General features: G+C 38.3%; 1 protein-coding gene across 4 annotated transcripts in view; it reads left to right on the top strand.

Moving 5' to 3' along the window:
• SGCG (sarcoglycan gamma) overlaps positions 1-16048 on the top strand; it is a 132892-nt gene extending 116844 nt beyond the window's left edge. For all 4 annotated transcript variants that reach the window (XM_032197774.1, XM_032197766.1, XM_032197789.1 and 1 more), the window contains 2 exons: positions 14176-14299; positions 14746-16048. In XM_032197774.1, the coding sequence (XP_032053665.1) occupies positions 14176-14299; positions 14746-14919 (298 nt within the window). In that variant the 3' untranslated portion in view covers positions 14920-16048. The remainder of the gene's footprint in view (positions 1-14175; positions 14300-14745) is intronic.
• Positions 16049-19374: the final 3326 nt, after the last annotated feature.

Raw genomic sequence — 19374 nt, 5'->3', positions numbered from 1 at the left:
TCCCTGACTAGTGAGACATTTCTACTGCAATATAATTTTATGAGCCCTGGCATTAATTTGCTAGATACACATTTGCATTCATGTACTTTACTACTTTCATGTTAACTGAAAACATCATCACATACTTCTTTTGGAAGCTTAAAGATTTTCTTTCCGTTCAATTAATGGTTTCAAATCTATGAAAACACGTAGTGTAAAAGGATGGGATGGTACAGGTCATCACATTTATCACCTTTTCAGAAACATATCTGACAAATTTAAAGATCTGACATATATTTTAAAATACTTTATTAGCATAGGCCTGGGTACTATTTCACATCTTGTCTTCTAAAATGAAAGTATTTTCCAAGTAAAATCTCTTTTCTCTGTCATGGTTGCCAGCTTCTTTTTGTGCACCCATCTACTTGAAACAGGTTGTTCATTGGGACTGACATTACAAATTACAGTGCTATTTTTTTGCTTAATTACAACAATTCCTTATGTCACGTCTCATATTCTGTCAATATATTAAAGTACTAGCTCCATAAGCTCAAGTCATTTTTTAATTTTTCTTATTTTTCAGGCATTGAATTTGTAACATCTTCCGCATAGGTTTGTACTTACATTCACTCTGACATATTTCTGATACATCCCTAGCATGTTACAAAGATAATAACAGTAAGGGAAAGGAGGCCCATCTGCACTGATTATTTTCAACTAACAGTGCTCTCTGTACAACTGTTTTCCCTTCAGCCGAAATACGAAGATACTGTAGAGCTTCCAAACTCAAGGAAATGTACTTCAAAGCATTTACCCTTTTCACATACCTGGAAGCTTTAATCTGTCAAGATAATCTTTCCCCAGTATTTAATTTCACCATCTTTCTTGAGTTATGTATGAGCACATATTCCTGGTGGGCATGCAAGTGCCTGGACTACAAACAATACACACATGGCCAGCCACACCAAGCAACCGAAGAGCAGTGCCATTACCCAGCCACATCAACACAAATGGACATCACATAAGCATGAGTAGCATGGACAGCTCAGTCTTGTTCCTCCTCCCTGGCTAACCAGTATTGAGGTTCGCTGGTGAAATACACACACACACACACACACAAATAAAAATAAAAAAAGGTTCCTCCAGTATCTAGCTTTGAACATGCAGTGTATCCAGTAGACCAGCCTGCTTCAGTTTTGAGTGCTGAGAACACTCAACCTGCTCACCAGCTAACCAGCTAGTTAGGCTTGAAGTTCACCACACTCTCTTCATACACACAAGCTCAGAGTAGGGAACAAACTCATACAGAAAATAGTTAGGATTTAAGATGAATAGAGGATAAACCACAGTAGTCAAGAACTGACCAGCCATTTGTTTGCACCCAACCAGCCACTTTTATCCCTGTTTTCTTCTATTTTTCCTTTTTTTCATTTCTTGGATCCACTTTGATCTATCTTTTTTCCTTTCTTTGATCCTTCCCCTAAACATCCCATAATAAGTTTTACACAACTCAGGAGGTCACCCTGCTATGTCTCAAGATGCACCTCCTCTTGCATGCCGTAGTAAGTCTTGTAGGCAATAACCTCTTTTACTCTGCTTGACATTACAGAAAGAGAGTTTACTTCATTGACTCCTCTTAGTGGATTTCACACCAAGGAGAATGGTCTCATTTGTTTCCCTCTGGTGCTCATAGGAGTGGTCCATTCTGTATTCTCTCTTTCTACTGATGTGGCTGGTCATGCTACTTCACTCATCGTTCTTCTGATTCTCAGCAGATCTGTCTTTAATTTATTAGCCTTTAGTAGCATTACCTAACAGAGCTGGCAGTAGGGCAGGATCCTGGCTAGCTTTTTAACTGAGAGCTCCCCAGGCTGACCACATCAGGTCAGCTGTAGATGCTGGATTGAGATTTCAAGGTTTGGTCTTTGTGGCCAAGATGTCTTGCTTAACCTTGAACATGCTTCGGTTCGAATTTACCAGTTTGTGGGAGGCACCCCTGCACTAGTGAAAACAGTTGGAGCCTCCATTGTTAATACACATAGATTAAACTGGGTCACCCAATGTTTCACCCAAAGCTGATTGATTTAAGGAATTTTCAAAATCTTATAAATAAATAAAGGACAAATGGACTATCTGACCTTAGGGGACTAACTCACTTCTGCTGCTTAGATAATCCTCCTTTCTGTAATGCTGAGTCTGTAGAGGTGCTCTCTCCTGCTCTCACAGAAGATGTTTCCCTCCTGAGGTAGGAGAAACATTTGGTGACCAGTGGAAATAGAGCCTCAGATCTAGCAAGCCTGTTTCCACATAGATGTATTGGCAGTCAGAGCTGCTCTCCTGAGCACCTACAGTGTTTTGTGCATCAGAGAACTGCCTCTGAAACCAGTGAGTGATACCTCAGTAACAGTAGAGGAAATCCATGCACCAACGTTAGTGGCCTTTTTGCCAAATAAGATTTCCCTAAGAACAAATGCCAGGTTTCTGCCCATTCTTGTAACTGACTTCCACTTAAGATAGTAAGGTGGCTGATGTTCTTCCTAAAGCCTCAGCTTTTCAGAGAAGTTACTTAACACATTAAAATCAATAGGAGTTATTTCTGCTGCTTGTACAGGACAAAGCCATTTACATGTTTTCCATGGCTGCTTATGTCAGTAGCGCAAAGACTGGAGGTATAACGATTTCTACTCCTACACTGTTGAACTGCATACCCGATAATGTCAGATTATTCTGTGAGATTGCTGAAGTGAACGTGTCATCAGTGATTAAAGCATACTCCACCAGTGTGCAAGCTACCGTGAAAATTTCATTAATGATTGTCACAGTTATAGATACCTTGCAGATGACCACCTGGAGCTCTTTCTGTAAGTCTATGATTATGCTGTCACTTCAAGATGTCTAAGATGTAACATTGAGCTGGGTAGAGCACCCCTTACATTAGTTTTCACTTACATACTTGCCAGCACTTATATCAAAGAAAGTAGGGGAAAGCATGAAACAGGAGTCCCCCACCATAAGGATGTTCATGTGGCAAATGAAACAGAAAAAAGGGAAGAAGAAAGGAGAGCATTTCTTAATAACAGTAGTTCTTCAAGATATATTGCACATGTGCATGGGCACTTCTCACATTCTTTACCCTCTCTCTGAGCTTTTATGTGCAGTTGTGATACTTCAGTTGTGAGGACAATGAAAAGAGTGTGGCACGCTCAACTACTGTACTAATGAATCAGAAGAGGGAAATGGTATGACCTGCTTGTTAGCAAAGACCTCTTCACTTGAGTGTTTCTTTCCATGAATACCTGTAGAACAAGTGGACATTATGAAGAGCACCTACTGAATAATTCTGGTTTCTTGAAATCTTTCTATGCTTCTAAATAACAAAGGAAAAAAATGGTTGAATCATATAAAAGGAAATGCATGGTGCATTTGAATCTGAAAGATATTTTTAAGGAAATAAGACTCATAATAAAAATACTAACCAAATTTTGACAACAGTGATGCAAAGAGTGTTATTATATCAGAGAAAAAAAAATATAACACTATAAGTTGTTTTATAATATCATTAAAGTCGTTTGAAAAATATAACCATTCTGGAAACATCTGTGGTGTGCCAGATTCAATCATATTCACCGGGTTCTTGGTTGTTTTTAATTACCTTGAGAGTCAGCACATCACAAAATTGAGGTCATCCTGGAGACCTTTTTTGAATTAGCTCTGCTTACCACTCTTTATCATAACCACCAGTCTTGAGAGAAGCTTCTATTTTAATCAGATCTCAGTTCTGATCTTCAGTCTTCATTCCTTCAATATCTCTGAACTGAGTGACAGTGAACAAACAGGCAAAAACATCTCAGTATTTAAGATGGATGAAGCACTAGCAAACAAATAACTACACTCTAATAATCATGCCTGCTATGCTCTTGAATAGGTTATAAATGTTGTTTTGAATTGCTTTTATAGTCTTTTCAAAGTATCATTAAAACTTGGCAGTGTTTTATTCTCTTTTCAAAAGAATATATAAGTGCATTTGTCCTAGAACTTGAATCATTTCTTTCATATTGCTTACATAAAATAAGTTCTGTTATCCAAAACCTTGGGAACTGGAAAACATCTGTTGTTCAAATCTGGCCTTGTAATTGTACTTGCATACAAAGATCACCCCTAAGCAGTAAGCAATGTTGGTGCCTGCAGTGCTTATGCTTCACAATTCCCTTGAATCCAGAATCTTATAATTGAACTTTACTGGAATCATCAGTTGCCAGTCATTTTGTATTTAGAACGTAAATGTGAAACAAATTGGAACAGTGACTATTTTAAGAAAGAAAAATATGATGAGAAAGTTTTATTTAAAGTAATGGAAAATATGCTGAAGAACATACCAGCTGACAACAGCAAATAATCCCAACGTTTAAGAATGCTGCTCGAGAGGAATGGAGTGCCTCAGGGATATGCCCTTTAGCCTTGATTATTTTTAATGTAAGACAACATAAGCTAAAAATCAACAGTGATACGTATTTGAAAAGCAACCACACTTCCTTAATGTATGGAGTAGAGCTAAAACAAAAACAAACAAAACAACAATAACAAACACCTGCTCAAAACTTTGGGTGATCCTAAATGTGTTCCTCATTGTTTCCATGATTCAGCTCATAATTCAGCACACACTTCTGGTTACCATTCAACTCATACATATTCAGGCTGCATTTACACAAGAGATTTCAATCATGGAGGATCTCTGTGCCCAGTATAAAGAGGTGCATCTTAAATGCTCACCCAGGTTTAAAACTCTCCTCTCTCTGCAAGCAGAAACACTCATTCACAATTCATTCACTGAAGTGGGAAGGGTTCCTCTCATGCATCATCGAATACCCTAAGTTGGAAGGGAGCCACAAGGATCATCAAGTCCAACTCGTGGCTCCATACAGGACCACCCAAAAATCAAACTACATATCTGAGAGTACTGTCCAAATACTTCTTGAACTCTGGCAGGCTCAGTGCCACGACCACTGCCCTGGGGAGCCTGTCCCAGTGCCTGAGCACCCTCTGGGTGCAGACCCTTTCCCTAACCCCCAGCCTGACCCTCCCCTGTCCCAGCTCCATGCCGTTCCCTCGGGTCCTGTCGCTGTCCCCAGAGAGCAGAGCTCAGCGCCTGCCCCTCCGCTCCCCTCGTGAGGGAGCTGCAGGCCGCCATGAGGCCTCCCCTCAGCCTGCTCTGCTAGGGGCTGAGCAAACCAAGGGACCTCAGTTGTTCCACATACATCTTCCCCTGTAGCCCCTTCACCATCTTTATTTCCCTCCTTTGGATGCCATCTAATAGTTTTATATCCAGTAGGTTTACATATGAATCATCCTCATAAATGTTTTTTCCAGAGAGGTTAATTAAAATCCATGGAATGTGGCTTCAGGGTTTTACAACTGCTTGGACAGCTAGTTCGGGTGCAGTTGATCTCATCTCATTTATACATCTGGAGTGTAGCTAGCTGCATTGGATCTCATCACCTCTTTGCAGGAAGAAACACATATTGTTAGGGCATGATACATTTTAACCCAAGAGAGGCACCTAAAATAGATTTGATGAATTAAGCCCTAGCAGTGCCTGTTTTTCTCTGTTCATTTTGAAGGGTGCACAGGGGATGTCCAGTACTCATTACTAGAGGCAACTACATTTGTTTAGAAGAGTCATACACTTACCAACAGTGCCATGTTTGGCTAAGCTCCAAAGACATGAAAATTCATCATAAGAAACAAGGCCACACACTGTCCTGGGAAATATTCCAATCCCAGAGTGAAGCTTTTTCCACTTGTAGGCCTATATTCCTTGAATTCATTTAAATTGTTAATCATTGTTTATATAGTCTTGTAACAAGGACTAGCAAATGCTGCCAATTACTGGCTCTTGTTTGCTATCAGACACAAGGTAGTGAGTCCTTCCAAGGTAATAATTAGCTTGGAGGCCCTGACCATGCTAGAACCTTGTCTCTTCAGGAAAGTCATGAAGTCATGATCCCATCATATTTACCTAAAAGAAGTGTATTTTCCTTCTAAGTTGCTAAAATCCATAGAAATGGGGGGGGGGGAAGGGTGTCAGATATTATTTTTAAGCTCAGTAACCATACTTTCACAGCTTATTTCAGACCAAAATAGTTGACAATGTTATTTTCAAGAGAGAATGAACTTTTCAAGTAAGAATCCTGCAGCAATATTACACGTCACACAAAAGTCCTGCATTACTATTAACAGCTTATATCAGATAACACTTGTCCAACAACTGCTGCATCACTCAGTAGGACTCTCATTACATGTATATATGTAAATGACAAATGCGTTATTGTCCCAAGAAAGAAGGCTACCAGAAAGGGCAAAACATACTGAATCTTTGTGCAATTATTTCAGAGTAGTTCTGCTGTTACTGAAGTATGTGGGATGTTTCAGTGCATTACAATGTTCTTTTGTGTCTATTTTCTAGAGGTCAGAAATGTTACAAACCGCCAGCAAAGCCTAGTACATTTTGAGACTTTCCCAAGTGATTGCAGACAAAATAATAGACCTCCCCAAATGACATTTTCATCAATGCGTTTAACCAGTAAGCAGAAGAGAGTTGAGAAAAAAGTGATTTTTAAAATCAAATTGCAACAAATTGCTCCATCATTTTGTAGTCTCTAAATTACAACATAGTGCCACTGAAGTTTTTTTAAAAAATGCTTCATAATTACTAGAAAAACGAGGTGGTTTATGTGCAGCTCCTTCATTCTGGCCAAATAATTTTTCTCTAATAGATTTCTTTTGTATGTAAATGCAGACCTCTAAACAGATACTCTTGTAATTTGTTGCTCTGAATTCAGTTGTCACCTGCTCATTTTCTTCTGATATTATCAGACAACTTTTCTGTATTTTTCCAAGATACTGGTGATTTTCTTTTTTGTTTCTGGAATGGTAAATTTTATGGAGAAGTATTAGCCTTGGCATTCTTAAGTCAGAAGTACTTTTCTAATATTAAGATGTAATTTGTGCTATTATAAGTTTTCCTGTGCATTTGTCTGGAATGAAATAGCCAGGTGCACTTCAAAGAAGATGGAAAAAAGCTCCTTTTTTTTTTTAATTTTAGGTAATTGTTACTTCATTCTTCTTCATTAAAACCATACTGTTTTGCATATTACGTTTTATTGTGACATAAATGATAGACTAACTTGGGATTCAGTGTAAGGGAGCTGTAGGTATTGACATTAGTCTTACTGGAACAGAATGTGTGTCCTGAGGCAAACAAGTCCCAGGAGCAATAACTCTTGGAAAATGTTTTTTTTGAACTAAGTTACAAAAATTGGGATGATATAACATAACCATTGACCAAGTAATGGACTCAACAGGGGAAAATGGATGCTGTTTTTCAGTCAATTTTTTTTTCATTATAGTTTATTTAGTTTAAATCACTGAAGCTCAGACTTAGAGTATCAAATGAAATGGAAGAATACAAAAGACTGCACCATACAGATAGGAAGCAATTACTGCACCCTTTAATGAAGAAGTTCAGTTTGTGTGATTTACAATAGGATGTTTTCAATTAAATAAAAAAAAAAAATGTCCATTACTGTGCAGAAACTGATTGGGGAATATTTAATTAGTCATTAGTATTTTGCATTTTTTGACATTTAGTAATCAGGGTTTATTGCTGAGTACTAATAATTCCTTGTACTTAAGGTATATACAGTTTTTTGGAACATGCTGTGAAACTCAACTGTCCTGTTTGAATGGAGATGTAGTTTTAGGAGACATTACAATTAAAATAATTTTCCAAAACAAAACAGAAATGAGGCATATACTGAGTCTGAGAGTTCAGTCCTTCTGTCTTGTCCTTCTTTGCCTTTGGACCTGCTGGCAAACAACCAAAAGCCACAAGACAGAACACCAAGATCCATAGCTGTGTGCATTATTCTTCCTACATCCTGATCACCCTCCACACTTGTCTGACCTCAAAACAGCAAGCTGCTGGGAGATAAGTGAGTTTGGGTGAGAATTGGCAGCAGGCATTAGTGTGTGCCTGCTGCTCACCTTTCCAGCTCCAATTTGGGAAAGGTTTTGCACCAGCTCATGTCAACAGAAATCCAGCTTCCTCGTAAAGAGAGAATATGGTTTGAAATTCTGTACATTGGACCATAAATAAATAATGATCACTTTTTCCGGTGTAACTAGTGTATGCTCTGGCTATGGTTTACCCTCTTACAATGTCTAGCTGCATTGCTAGTGAATTAGACTGCCTTCAGATTGATAAAATATATACATATATATATATACACACTCCTATTGCCTTTCAAAGGTTAACATGCACTCAAAGAGCAGAGCTGAAAGCAGACTGATGCAGAGAACCATGGCCAGCTAAGCCCACAGAATCCTCTGTAGGCTGCTTTTTGACTCTAGAGATATTAGTTTCTTAGCAGGTTAAAGATTCTCCTTTCCCCCCCTTTTTTTCCCTCTCTTTTTTTTTTTGTTCCTTACCTTTCCTATTCTTCCATGGCTCTGTGGCCTCCGGTCACTGACGAATTTTATTTCTGCTCCTCTTTCACCTTTCTAAAGTCAGACTTGAACTCAAGGGCATGTATACCTGTTAAGACTCCTTTCTTCATGCCAGAGGCATATGAGGGGATTCTTCTTTACTTGACAATGTGAAAAAGCTATTTTCTTTATGTGCCAACAGCATATGTTGCTCTATACCCCATTTTCATAAGCTGTGGCCTGGATAACCTCAGTACTTCTGCATCTTTACAGACTGTAGCATTTTCTTTCCTAACTCCTCCTGTTTCTCTAGGAAATAAACTAGGAATGAGAAGTTACATATATTAATAATCTTAGAAAAAAGATGAGCCTAGTCTTGGAAGTACATATGCACAGGCAGCGTTGCATGGGGCTTACTTTCAGAGTATTGTAGGTTTGCAGGATGAGATCTTTAGTCCCATAACTGGCAACCTTATTGAACTCACTGTAATGGCTTTATTTGGCCTTGGAACAGTTTAGTCAACACACCATTTTTTGTAAATGCTTTCTAACACTGAGGCGTCATGGAGGTCATTTACTGAGAAGTGGGTCCCACAACCATGTACTCAAAAAAGAAGAGTGGGAGACAACCATATCAGGTCATGAGGTTTGATGTTATTATCTTCATGAAACTTCAAGGGAAATAAGAATAACATGAAAATATGACCAGTGCAGAAAGTACCGTTAATCCAGCTCCATCTCTTCTGAGTACCATTTTTTATATCTCTTCTTTTTTCTTCATGTTCTTCAATCTTTTCTCTAACACTATACTTCCCGTGCCTGCTGCTATACATGTATCAATGCCTAGGAGCAAGTGTGAAGCAGCATCTTCAGTCCCATAGACTAAATGACATGAAGAAAGGGGCATGGGATATTTCACTGTTTTCTGACCTCATTAGTATCATAGAATCTTAGAGTGATTAAGGTTGGAAAAGCCCTCCAAGATCACCTGGTCCAGCCATCCCCCTACCACCAATGTCACCCACTAAACCATGTCCCTAAGCACCACGTCCAACCGCTCCTTGAACACCCCCAGGGACGGTGACTCCACCACCTCCCTGGGCAACCCGTCCCAGTGCTTGACTGCTCTTTCTTAGAATAAATGTCTCCTAAATTCCAACCTGAAATTATGTCTTCATTCTTAAATCAAACCTACTATATATTTATTTGACCTTTTTTGCATGAATCCTTTTATTTTAAGTATAGTAAAGCACTATGGAAGGAAGATTGAGCACATTAGAGAAACATAAGTGATGGATTAATAAATGTTATGAATTCTCATAAAAATCAATACTGGCAAGCATTGTGAACAACTTTTAATGAAATTGTGAACTAGCTAGTATTTAGCTTGGGCCCAGCTAGTGTTCTTTCATTGTTTAAAAGAGCTTTCCAACAACAACAACAAAAATCACCATACCAATATCTTATTAATGGTGTAGTAAACATAAATATACATAAATGTAAACATAATGCAATACAAAGTAAATCAAGTCCATTTATTTATGAGATTTTGTTTCTGCTGCATACAAGGGCCCTTTCTTTAATTAAAGATAAGTCAATGCTAGAACACATATGTTCTTCTCTTTTACTGATACAAGAATACATTTAACTCACATGCCTTATACAGTGCTAATTTCTTTACCACACCTTTGACTTTTTAGTGCCAGGTTTACCTTTTACCTTTCACTAAATGTTCTCTGTTTTGTAAAAATGATCAGGATATTTGATATTTTAACCAAAAGGCAAGAGAATTTAGCTGTATGTGTGCACACAGCAGCTGTTGGGTGCACCGCAGTTTCAAAGGCAGCGTCCATTTACCTTTCCAGTCCACTTACACTAACCTTGGACTCTCTTAGGTAGTTGCTGGGAGGAACAGTCCATGAACCTTTATCTAGAGTAACATCCAGGAGTTCTGTCTCTAATGAATTCAGGATACTTACTGACTCATAAGATGTAAGAGACAGAAAAGGGCTAGAAGGAAGGAATTAGCTATTCCCCAGATCCACAAGAGCAAGCTGGTTCCTCTGTCCCACTCTTAAGAGTCAAGCAACCCCACATTGCATTATGAAGGGCAATGGGGCTCCTGAAGACCACAATATTCTTTCTGCAGTGCTAAAACCAACTCTCTGATACATTATGTTATTTGTAAGATCAAGTATGGTCCAGGCAACAGCTAGTCCAGAGTACTCCCCACATACAATGTGGGTGTCAAGTCCTTGGCATCAGACGTTGTGTAATCCCACCCCATTCCTCCTGCACTGCACCAGTTGCTAATACACCCCTATCAGCTACCCCAGTACCTAGCAGCTACCCCTAAGTCCTGAATCCCTCTTCCCAAATGAGACACAGGCTGTGACAGATATCTCCTTTGGTACAGCATATTACATAAATTAATCACTCAGATGATAAAGATTCTCACTCCATTCTGTTAAATGCAATTTTTTTGCCTGTAATAAAAATAATAATATATTAAAAAGATGAAGTGATTGGTAACAATATATTCCTTCATCATTTGACTTCAAACACTACAAAAGGACCAGAAACTCCAAGACTGTCCTCTAAGTCTCCCTGCACCTCTTGCATTTGCAAGCAAGCTGAATTCCTGTTTTGCCAAGAATTTTGAGGGATGCATGTTTACTTTTTGCTCAGCCCCCTCTACTCTCTTCCTCCTTTTATTTCCTAGGGAAGAGACCTTGAAACTTTATCAGCCACTGTATGCACACAGTAGTGTATCTGTCTGCTCCCTGACTGATGCAAACCTTATGCACTGCATAGCAACTTCTAGTTTTAAGTAGATCCGCTGGTCACTGAACCAATCTGTGGTCTCCAGACCTTTAAGGACATAGGAAAAGTCCAAACCTGCCCAGCAGTGACAAACTGGCAGTTCTTCAAGGCTGTGACCACTGAAGAATTTACGGTCAAGTCTAAGGACTGATGAAGTCACGGGCTTTGAGATCAAGCAGGGACTAAGAAGGGACGTTCAAAGGCACGGTTCAGCTCAGTCATATAGTTTCCACAATAGGTGCCTGTTTCCCTTTTATTATGTCTGGATTTGAGACACGGAGTCTTTGACATGACAGCTGTATAAAGAAATATGTCTTTATTGTTAGTGAATGTTGCCTTTGTTAAAATCTCACACACATGACTTCCAGAAGGGCTTAAAATCACTGCAAGAGTTTCACTGCAGTTTCCATTGCCCAGAAGCCCCAATAAGGTAAATCCTAATAAATTAGCTAACCCCACCCATAGTTAATCTAGAAATAGGACCCTGTTTTCTAATAAACATTAGAAAATTAGGATTGTGATTAATATACCAAATGTAATCCTGCCATGTAATTTAAATTACATGCAACTCATATCATATATCTGTAACTGCTTCTGGATCCTGTAGGCTTCTTGACAGCATTAAATTTCGTAGAAAGTAAAAAATATTTCTCTGTTGCTTGATTGCTTTTCAAACTCCATGTCTGATATGCTCTTCAAAAATCTGTCCCAGTCTGCCTCCTTCTAATATGCAACAGACCTTAAAAAGAAAAATGCATATCTACATGTAGATTATTTATATATGTGAAATGCTTTACAAAAAACATGAGCAATTTCAATGTTTATAGCATTTCCCTAAAACAAACTAACGAAACAGTTGCATTCCTGTTATATGCAACTACCTTGACACAGATTTATGAAAATATACTAAACTTTAAATATTGAAAATACAAGCTTTGATTAATTTTTCATTATACAATGCATACAAATGTGCACTGAAAAATGCTCCCATGAAACAGACCTACCATGTAAATCACATGATGAAACATTGAGTTCCCTTTTCATGAAAGTTTAAATCTACAGATCTGAAGCAAGGTCATAGAAAAGTTGTTAAATCACAGACACTGCTTAATAATGATTACTAATAGAAGGCTGGTGCAGGACAGAGCTGTACTCATGCCCTTGTCCTCAGCATGACCATGGTAGGTGTTTGTGCCATCTCAGAGTCCCGAAGTAACTGCAAAGAAAGGAAGAACTGAAGCAGTTTGAGTAAATGAAAGACAGCTACATCAGTATTGTGTATGAAATTATTTCATGCTTTAGCATGTGATTGGTAGTCAGTGTCCAGACCTACGATGGGATGCATCCTTAGTGCAGGACCTCCTGGGGCACAGTCTTGCTCTCATCCAGGCCGGCAGCCATTCAGCGCACATGAAGAGGCCAACACACACACACAACCCTTGTCCCTAAATTTCAGAAGGTAGACAGCAAGACAGAGAGGCTGGAGAAAACTGTTTTCTGCCTGGTGATGTTGGGTGACCACACAGAGAGAGAGAACAGGGAAGCATGCCTGAGGACTGTGTTACCGATGTAGGCCCTGCTATTCTGTGCTTGTAGAAGGAGGGCACAGAACAGACAAAGTAACCCAAATGTAAAGTAAACTGGGACCACCACAGTGTTCCCATAACTCCGAGAAGCTGAATTTTCTCCTGAGACCTTTATTCCTCCTCACCTGGGCTTTGTTTTCTCATACAGTCAGTCTGAAGGGCTGGAACCTGCCCAGGTTCCCCCTCCTATGAGGTTGTCAGGCCAGTACCTCTCAAGAAGGCCTGAGATTTTTCAAAAAATATATCCAGTGATGTAACTTGCTTGCAAAAAATTCAGGTCAAAACTGAGAAAGGACATTGATAATGTCTGCTGCCTTATTTAAAATGCTTAGGGATTGTATTATCTGAAGGAAAACATAAGGTCCTCTAGTTTATTTTCTCTAGCCTTAATATTGACCTGTTCAATGGGGGCTGCAAAATTCCAGCTGGTGTCACCAGGGAGGGTCCAGACAAAACACAGTTTGTAAGAAGTCTGATACCAGAATCCCAGTGCTTCCAGGTGAAGCAGTTCTTTACTGGATAACTCGAAAGAAGCAATATAATCACTAGATTGTTGCTGAGCTTGGGCTGTCATGATTTTTAATTACTGCTTCTGTCTATTGTGGAAATGGTACCAAAGTCCTGAAGAAACAAGACCTTATCTGTTTGGAAAATAAAATTCACTAATCCTGCACGGCTGGCCCACCGAGGTGATCACTGAGCTAACACGGTACCTTCCTGCCACCTTGTGGCGCAGAGGGGTTTGCAACTTTCCATTATATTGCATAATTTTTCCTTCAAGTTATTTGAGTTTTACGTTTCAAATGCTATCTAGTTAAATAACATGGAGTGAAATCTAGGTCTGACTGATGACAATGTCAAAACTTGTTAATTAAAAGACATCTATGCTGCACTAGTTATATTATTTTACATACCTTATTATGTTACAAATAAAAACAAGTTCAAATGAAACAATGTAAAAATGGGTTTCATTAAAAATAAATAAATAAATAAATAAATTAGTTATAATTAAATAATCTGAAACTATCTGAAATAATACCTTGCATTTGTAATATTACGACGTCAGCATTTGTATTATTATGAATGCCAATATATTTTTCATTTGGGATGCTTTGGTGTAATTTAAGTTACTAGCTACTTTTTCAAGGCTGCCTGAAAAAAAAAAAAAAAAAAAAAAGAAGCTGCATCTTTTATATGAGTTCAGGCAAGATCCTTGAAGTGCTTGTTCAAAGTTTACTTGCTTTTCAAACTAAAGAAACATATGAGAATGTGCTCCTATCAGATTTCTTGCTCCTGTTTTCAGGCTGGAATCACCAACGCGATCTTTGAGCATGGATGCACCAAGAGGCATTAATATCAAAGCACAAGCAGGCAATATTGAGGCTCTTTCCCAGATGGATATCAAACTACAAAGCAGCGATGGTGTGGTGAGTATAAGCCATTCTGTTTCTGAAGCTGTGGTTCACAATAAATAACTTCAGGCCTTTTATCAGTTATATCAGTTCTGCTAATTGAATTCCTAAGATTCTAGAGGATGGGATATTAAAATCAATGGTGCCAACAAGAAGACATTTATTTGTGGATCGGATTAAACAATAATGCCAATTGATATAATGCTGTATTAGCTTAGAGAAATGTCTTTTAATAAAACTCTGCTGGAGCTCAGCTCTCTGCCAGTTCCCAGGTGCCCAGGCAGCACTGGGGGCTTCTTGGCAGAGCCCCAGCCCCAGGACTGCTGAACAAAGGCACAAAGCTCTGCAGAAACCATTTAGGTTCTTCTTAATCTACCACCTAGGTCTGTTTGTTTCTGTGGCACACTTTATTACATCGTTATCTCAAAAAAAAAACATTTGTCCTTCTTTCTCCCATGCAGCTTTTGCTCGATGCAGAAACGGTGCGACTGCCTAAGCTGCCTGAGGGTACAAGAGGTGGATCTGGTATTTCTCAGGGGCTGTATGAAATCTGTGTTTGCCCGGATGGCAAGCTTTATTTGTCAGTGGCCGGCGTGGGCTCCACGTGCCAAGAATACAGCCGTGTCTGCCAGTGAAGCACTAGAAAATGCGGCACGCCCTCGCTATTCTCAGTTTTGTAGTATTGCTAACAAGCATTTACTGAAAGTGGAATTTTCAGAATTTTAAAAACAAAGTACTTCTGTTTATGAAACAAATCTGTATCTACAACTCTGGACTACAGGGTGAAAGGGGAAGAAGAGCACAAATGACATTTCAACTTCAGAAGAATGACCTGAGTGAGATGATATGTTCTGGCAGTCACACTTTGAAAACATCCTGATAGAGAGCGTAAGGAAAAATAAAGGGAGTATGTTTTCTTGCTGAACTATTATTCCATCAGATGATTATGTCATTACTAATATTTCTGAGCTCCGTGGTTTTTTTCTCTCACTACATGTAAATACTTACTGCATTAGTGGGTGAAATTAAATTGAGGGAACTACTTGAACTATTTGATAAGACAAATGCATTATTTGGAGAATTAAGACAGTGCCAGCAAATGGTCTATGCAATTTTGTTCTTGCAATAACACAAAATAGGAAAGATGTGCTATTTGTATAAGTCCTGTGTAAAAGGTGTTAATTTGCTAATAGCTTTTTATTTTAATTTGGCAACATAAATGCTGATTTGCGTATTTCTGAGATTCACATAAAAATTAATACAAGAAGTTACAGGAGTTATTTATACCTTATGTGTCTTCAATACTGTTCACTAAAGAGAAGAGAAATATGTTTGTATATTTTATAATAGCAATAGTTTGTTGTACTGCCTGTACTATCACAGTCATTTAAACCCCTTTTTGATTTTAGGACACACTAATCCAACAAGGCAATTTACTCTGCCAGCTCGACCACTAAAAACAAAATAATCCTTAATGTGGCTCCAGATTGTCTGCTACAAGAAACTGTCTGGGCGGTGGGGAAAAAAAAAAATCATTTCCATCTGCAGCTGTTGACTGATATCTCTTATCCTATCAGAGTGGGACTCCATCACAAATGGAGGGAGTAAAATTACTCTTTATTATTTTTTATGTTAGGACTTTGGATACAAAGTAAATGCTCACCAGAGCTGACAAACCATTTATTGACCTTGTAGAGAAACACAACCACAGACCCATTCCCCTGTACAGTGTTGCACTGAATGCAAATAAATTGTTTGCACACCTCTGGGTAGTAGGATTTGTATTAAATAATCTGTCATTTAAACCTCATCGTCTTTTTGACCCCATTGATGCTGTTTTATATACACTTGTTATTATCACCCAAGTAGGAGCTGCTACCACATTGTGCCTTGGGGTCTATTTACAGAAGGATTTTAAACCATAATCAGTATTAGACCACAGAATGCCTATCCTTCACAGAAAATAATCTTCATCCTTAAGGCAGGAGAATCAGAACAAATGACCAAGATTGTACCGTGTTTTTACACTTGGTATTTCAGCTTTGGTGGACAACTGAAGAAACCAACACTCAGTTAAGATCCCAGATAGCTACAGAAGTCTGAGTTGAAAAAGAGCCCCCATTTAACAGTATCTGTTCTTATTGCAGCAAAGCCCTGGGTAGTCCCTGCCTCGAGGGCTGCCTTTGTAATTTATCCAATGATGCTAATGTACAGTCCTGAAATTACCCTTCATTAGCAGGGTGGAGCTCTTAGCAATTCCTGCAAATTAGAAGAGATTCAATGGGAAAAGTAGGAGAAGTGTGAGAGTTGAGTTTTTGGGTCCCTTCAGGCAAAGGAGGCAATTAAATCCAGGTCTCCCTTAATATTTGGAGACTACTCTGACTGCTAACATCATGCCTAAGGGAGAAGTAGGAAGCCACACATCCTCCATGTCTAAAATTCCTTATTTCTGGCTTTAGACATCTATCTTCAGGAGTGAATCCAGGGCTCTTGGCCCTAAAGAGGGGAATGTATCTCTACTACTGAATAACGCAACTAAACTCTCAGCTGAAACAACCTTTAACAGAAACCTGTTTTCAGCATTAATTTAAGTTAGTTAGGTGGTTCCAGCTCCATGTACAAGTTTTTCCAGGCCAAATTATGGGTAGTCTTAGCTTACATATATTAGATGAAAATTCTATATATTACAATAAAAGACAGCAAATTCCACTGCACGTGCCAGATACCTAAAAACTACTGCTAAAAGAAACTTGGAGTGCTGTAATGTCCAGAAGTAGTGGAACAGCAAAAGAGGGAGTTAATCCTCAGAGAGTTAAGCCACTGTCTAGTTTCAAAGACATCTCATTTTCCTCATACCTACATTTCCTTCAGCAAGGACCACATACCCACTTCTGTTTGGTACCAAACTACTCATCTACCTGATTTAATCTCTACGTTTTAGCCAGAGACTGAAAATAAGTACGTCAGTCACAATCTGCCTATTCTGCTGGCAATGAAAACAGCATTTTTAAGTTACTCATTTTAAGCTTATGTTTTGGAGGCACATTTTCAAACATGAATTGCCACTTAATACAGTCAAAGGGATAACATCCAGGCTTCCCATATTACACAAGAATAACCTAATGCCTAAAATGTTGGGTATTTGCAGGCAAGGTCTGTTGCGACTTCATCCATTGAAGTTGCTCCATCTTAGTTAACATTTACAAAGCTGTGGTGTAGACCTAAGAAAATAGGGTTGCCATTCCCTGGCTAAGTAACACTACTGAGCATTATAGCACCTCAGATAGACATTGCAATTACTGCCTTTCAGTGGAGGTAATCCTTTTTGACTTGCCTAAGTTCACAGGTGAGTTCTGGGTACTACAGAGCTGCCGTGTCCCAGGCTGGGCCATCATCCCAACCACCAGTTTGCCCCTCTTTATTTTTTTTTAAACTTCAGTCTCATTTTCATTATTCTGCAAAACTGATGTTAAAACATAATTGCATTTTTTAAGTTGTGAAGTGAAAAGCCGCAGGATTTTTTAAACCCTGGATAGCATCTTCTTGTCACTGAAGAACATTTCGGGGATTTTTTCTTTTAATTGTGGTTAGTAAAGAAACCGAATTCATGCTAAAATTATCACAGTGTAATCAGCTGATGCTATCATCTGAATTGTTAATGTCAGTGTAGTTCATATATCACTGACTTATCATTTCTGATATCTCCATGTGGCCATCCTTCCATCAACCTTTAATACTTCCACATTATTGTTTCTACTTGAATCAAACTCTAGTAAAGAGTTAAGAGATTAACAGAAAACTATGGCACAGGAAAATGAGAGTATGCACTTCTCTGATTTATTTACAAAAATGTTAAGCAAATGGAGGAAAAAAAGAAACACCCAGCATCATGAACTGTATTTTTCCCCAAAAAAGAACTACGTATGGCAGTTTTTGTAGCTGGTTGGGATTACTATACAGTGGAAAAGTAAAACATCAAAGCAGTAGTAAATACTTACTGATAATTGCCCAAACACTACACTTTGTTTCCATTTCACAGGCCTTTAGTATTTACATTTGTTTATATAACTTTATGCAAAAGGAAATTGCAAGAATTAACTGAAAACTGAGTTCTTGAATAAACTTTATACATTTTGAAAAATCTGCTTCTCCTTTGTGTTCAAACAAAACTCACCTTAACTGAATGTTTTTATGTTTTAAAATGTGATTGTCTTCCCAAGACTCCAAGAATATGAAATTAATGCTATTTAAAAATAGGACTAAATTTGGTCTAAAGATTTACTTCCCAGCATCAAGACTGTGCTTTGCAATTAGGCTTCACTGGTCATCTAGAATTTCTTTGTCTTCATCAGTAGTTGGTGAGAGAAAGCAAAATATTATGCCAGTGCTACTGAATTAATCACCTGGAAAGCAAACCAATGAAAACATAAAGAGCTTTGGTAAAAAACTCATTGACCAACACCTCCATGTGACAAAAACATGCGTCTTCTCCAAGTGAAAACGTCTACTTCGTCTGTCAAGCTTAATTATTCTTGAACTATTATTTCTGGCAGTGTTACACAATGTCAATCCAGCCATCTTCAGACTGTTCAGATCTGGCAATATGAAATCTTAAATTTGGTACTATCTTTTTTTACTTTAATTGTAACAATTACAATAGATTTTATTAAAACCTCTTTTAAAGTAACCCAAGTACCAAATTAATTCAAACCATACACTAATAGCTCTTAAACTAATCTTACTTTTCCAGTCACCACTGTAACTTTATTTTGATGACAATTAAAGCACAAATATTCAAAACCATGTTTCTTTACACAACTATTTTTTCTTTTAGTAGCCTACACAAAAATTTATTTCCTTTTAAAATGTCATTTTTTTTCTCACTAAATGCTGAGGCAAGTGAGCTACTTTTCTCACTAAATGCTGAGGCAAGAAACTCCTTTTCAAATAGGAGCTAGTGCTGTTGAGAGGAAAACTTTTGAAACTTCCACAAGGAGATAACATAGCAACAAACTCAACAAGACTCTACCATGACAGCTGCTTAGATTTAAGCTACTGATTGATGGTTCAGTCCGTTTCCCATAGCAGTT

The sequence above is a fragment of the Aythya fuligula genome, chromosome 1 (assembly GCF_009819795.1).
Source record: "Aythya fuligula isolate bAytFul2 chromosome 1, bAytFul2.pri, whole genome shotgun sequence".
NCBI lineage: Eukaryota > Metazoa > Chordata > Aves > Anseriformes > Anatidae > Aythya > Aythya fuligula.
This window is presented reverse-complemented; position numbering and strand designations above follow the sequence as displayed.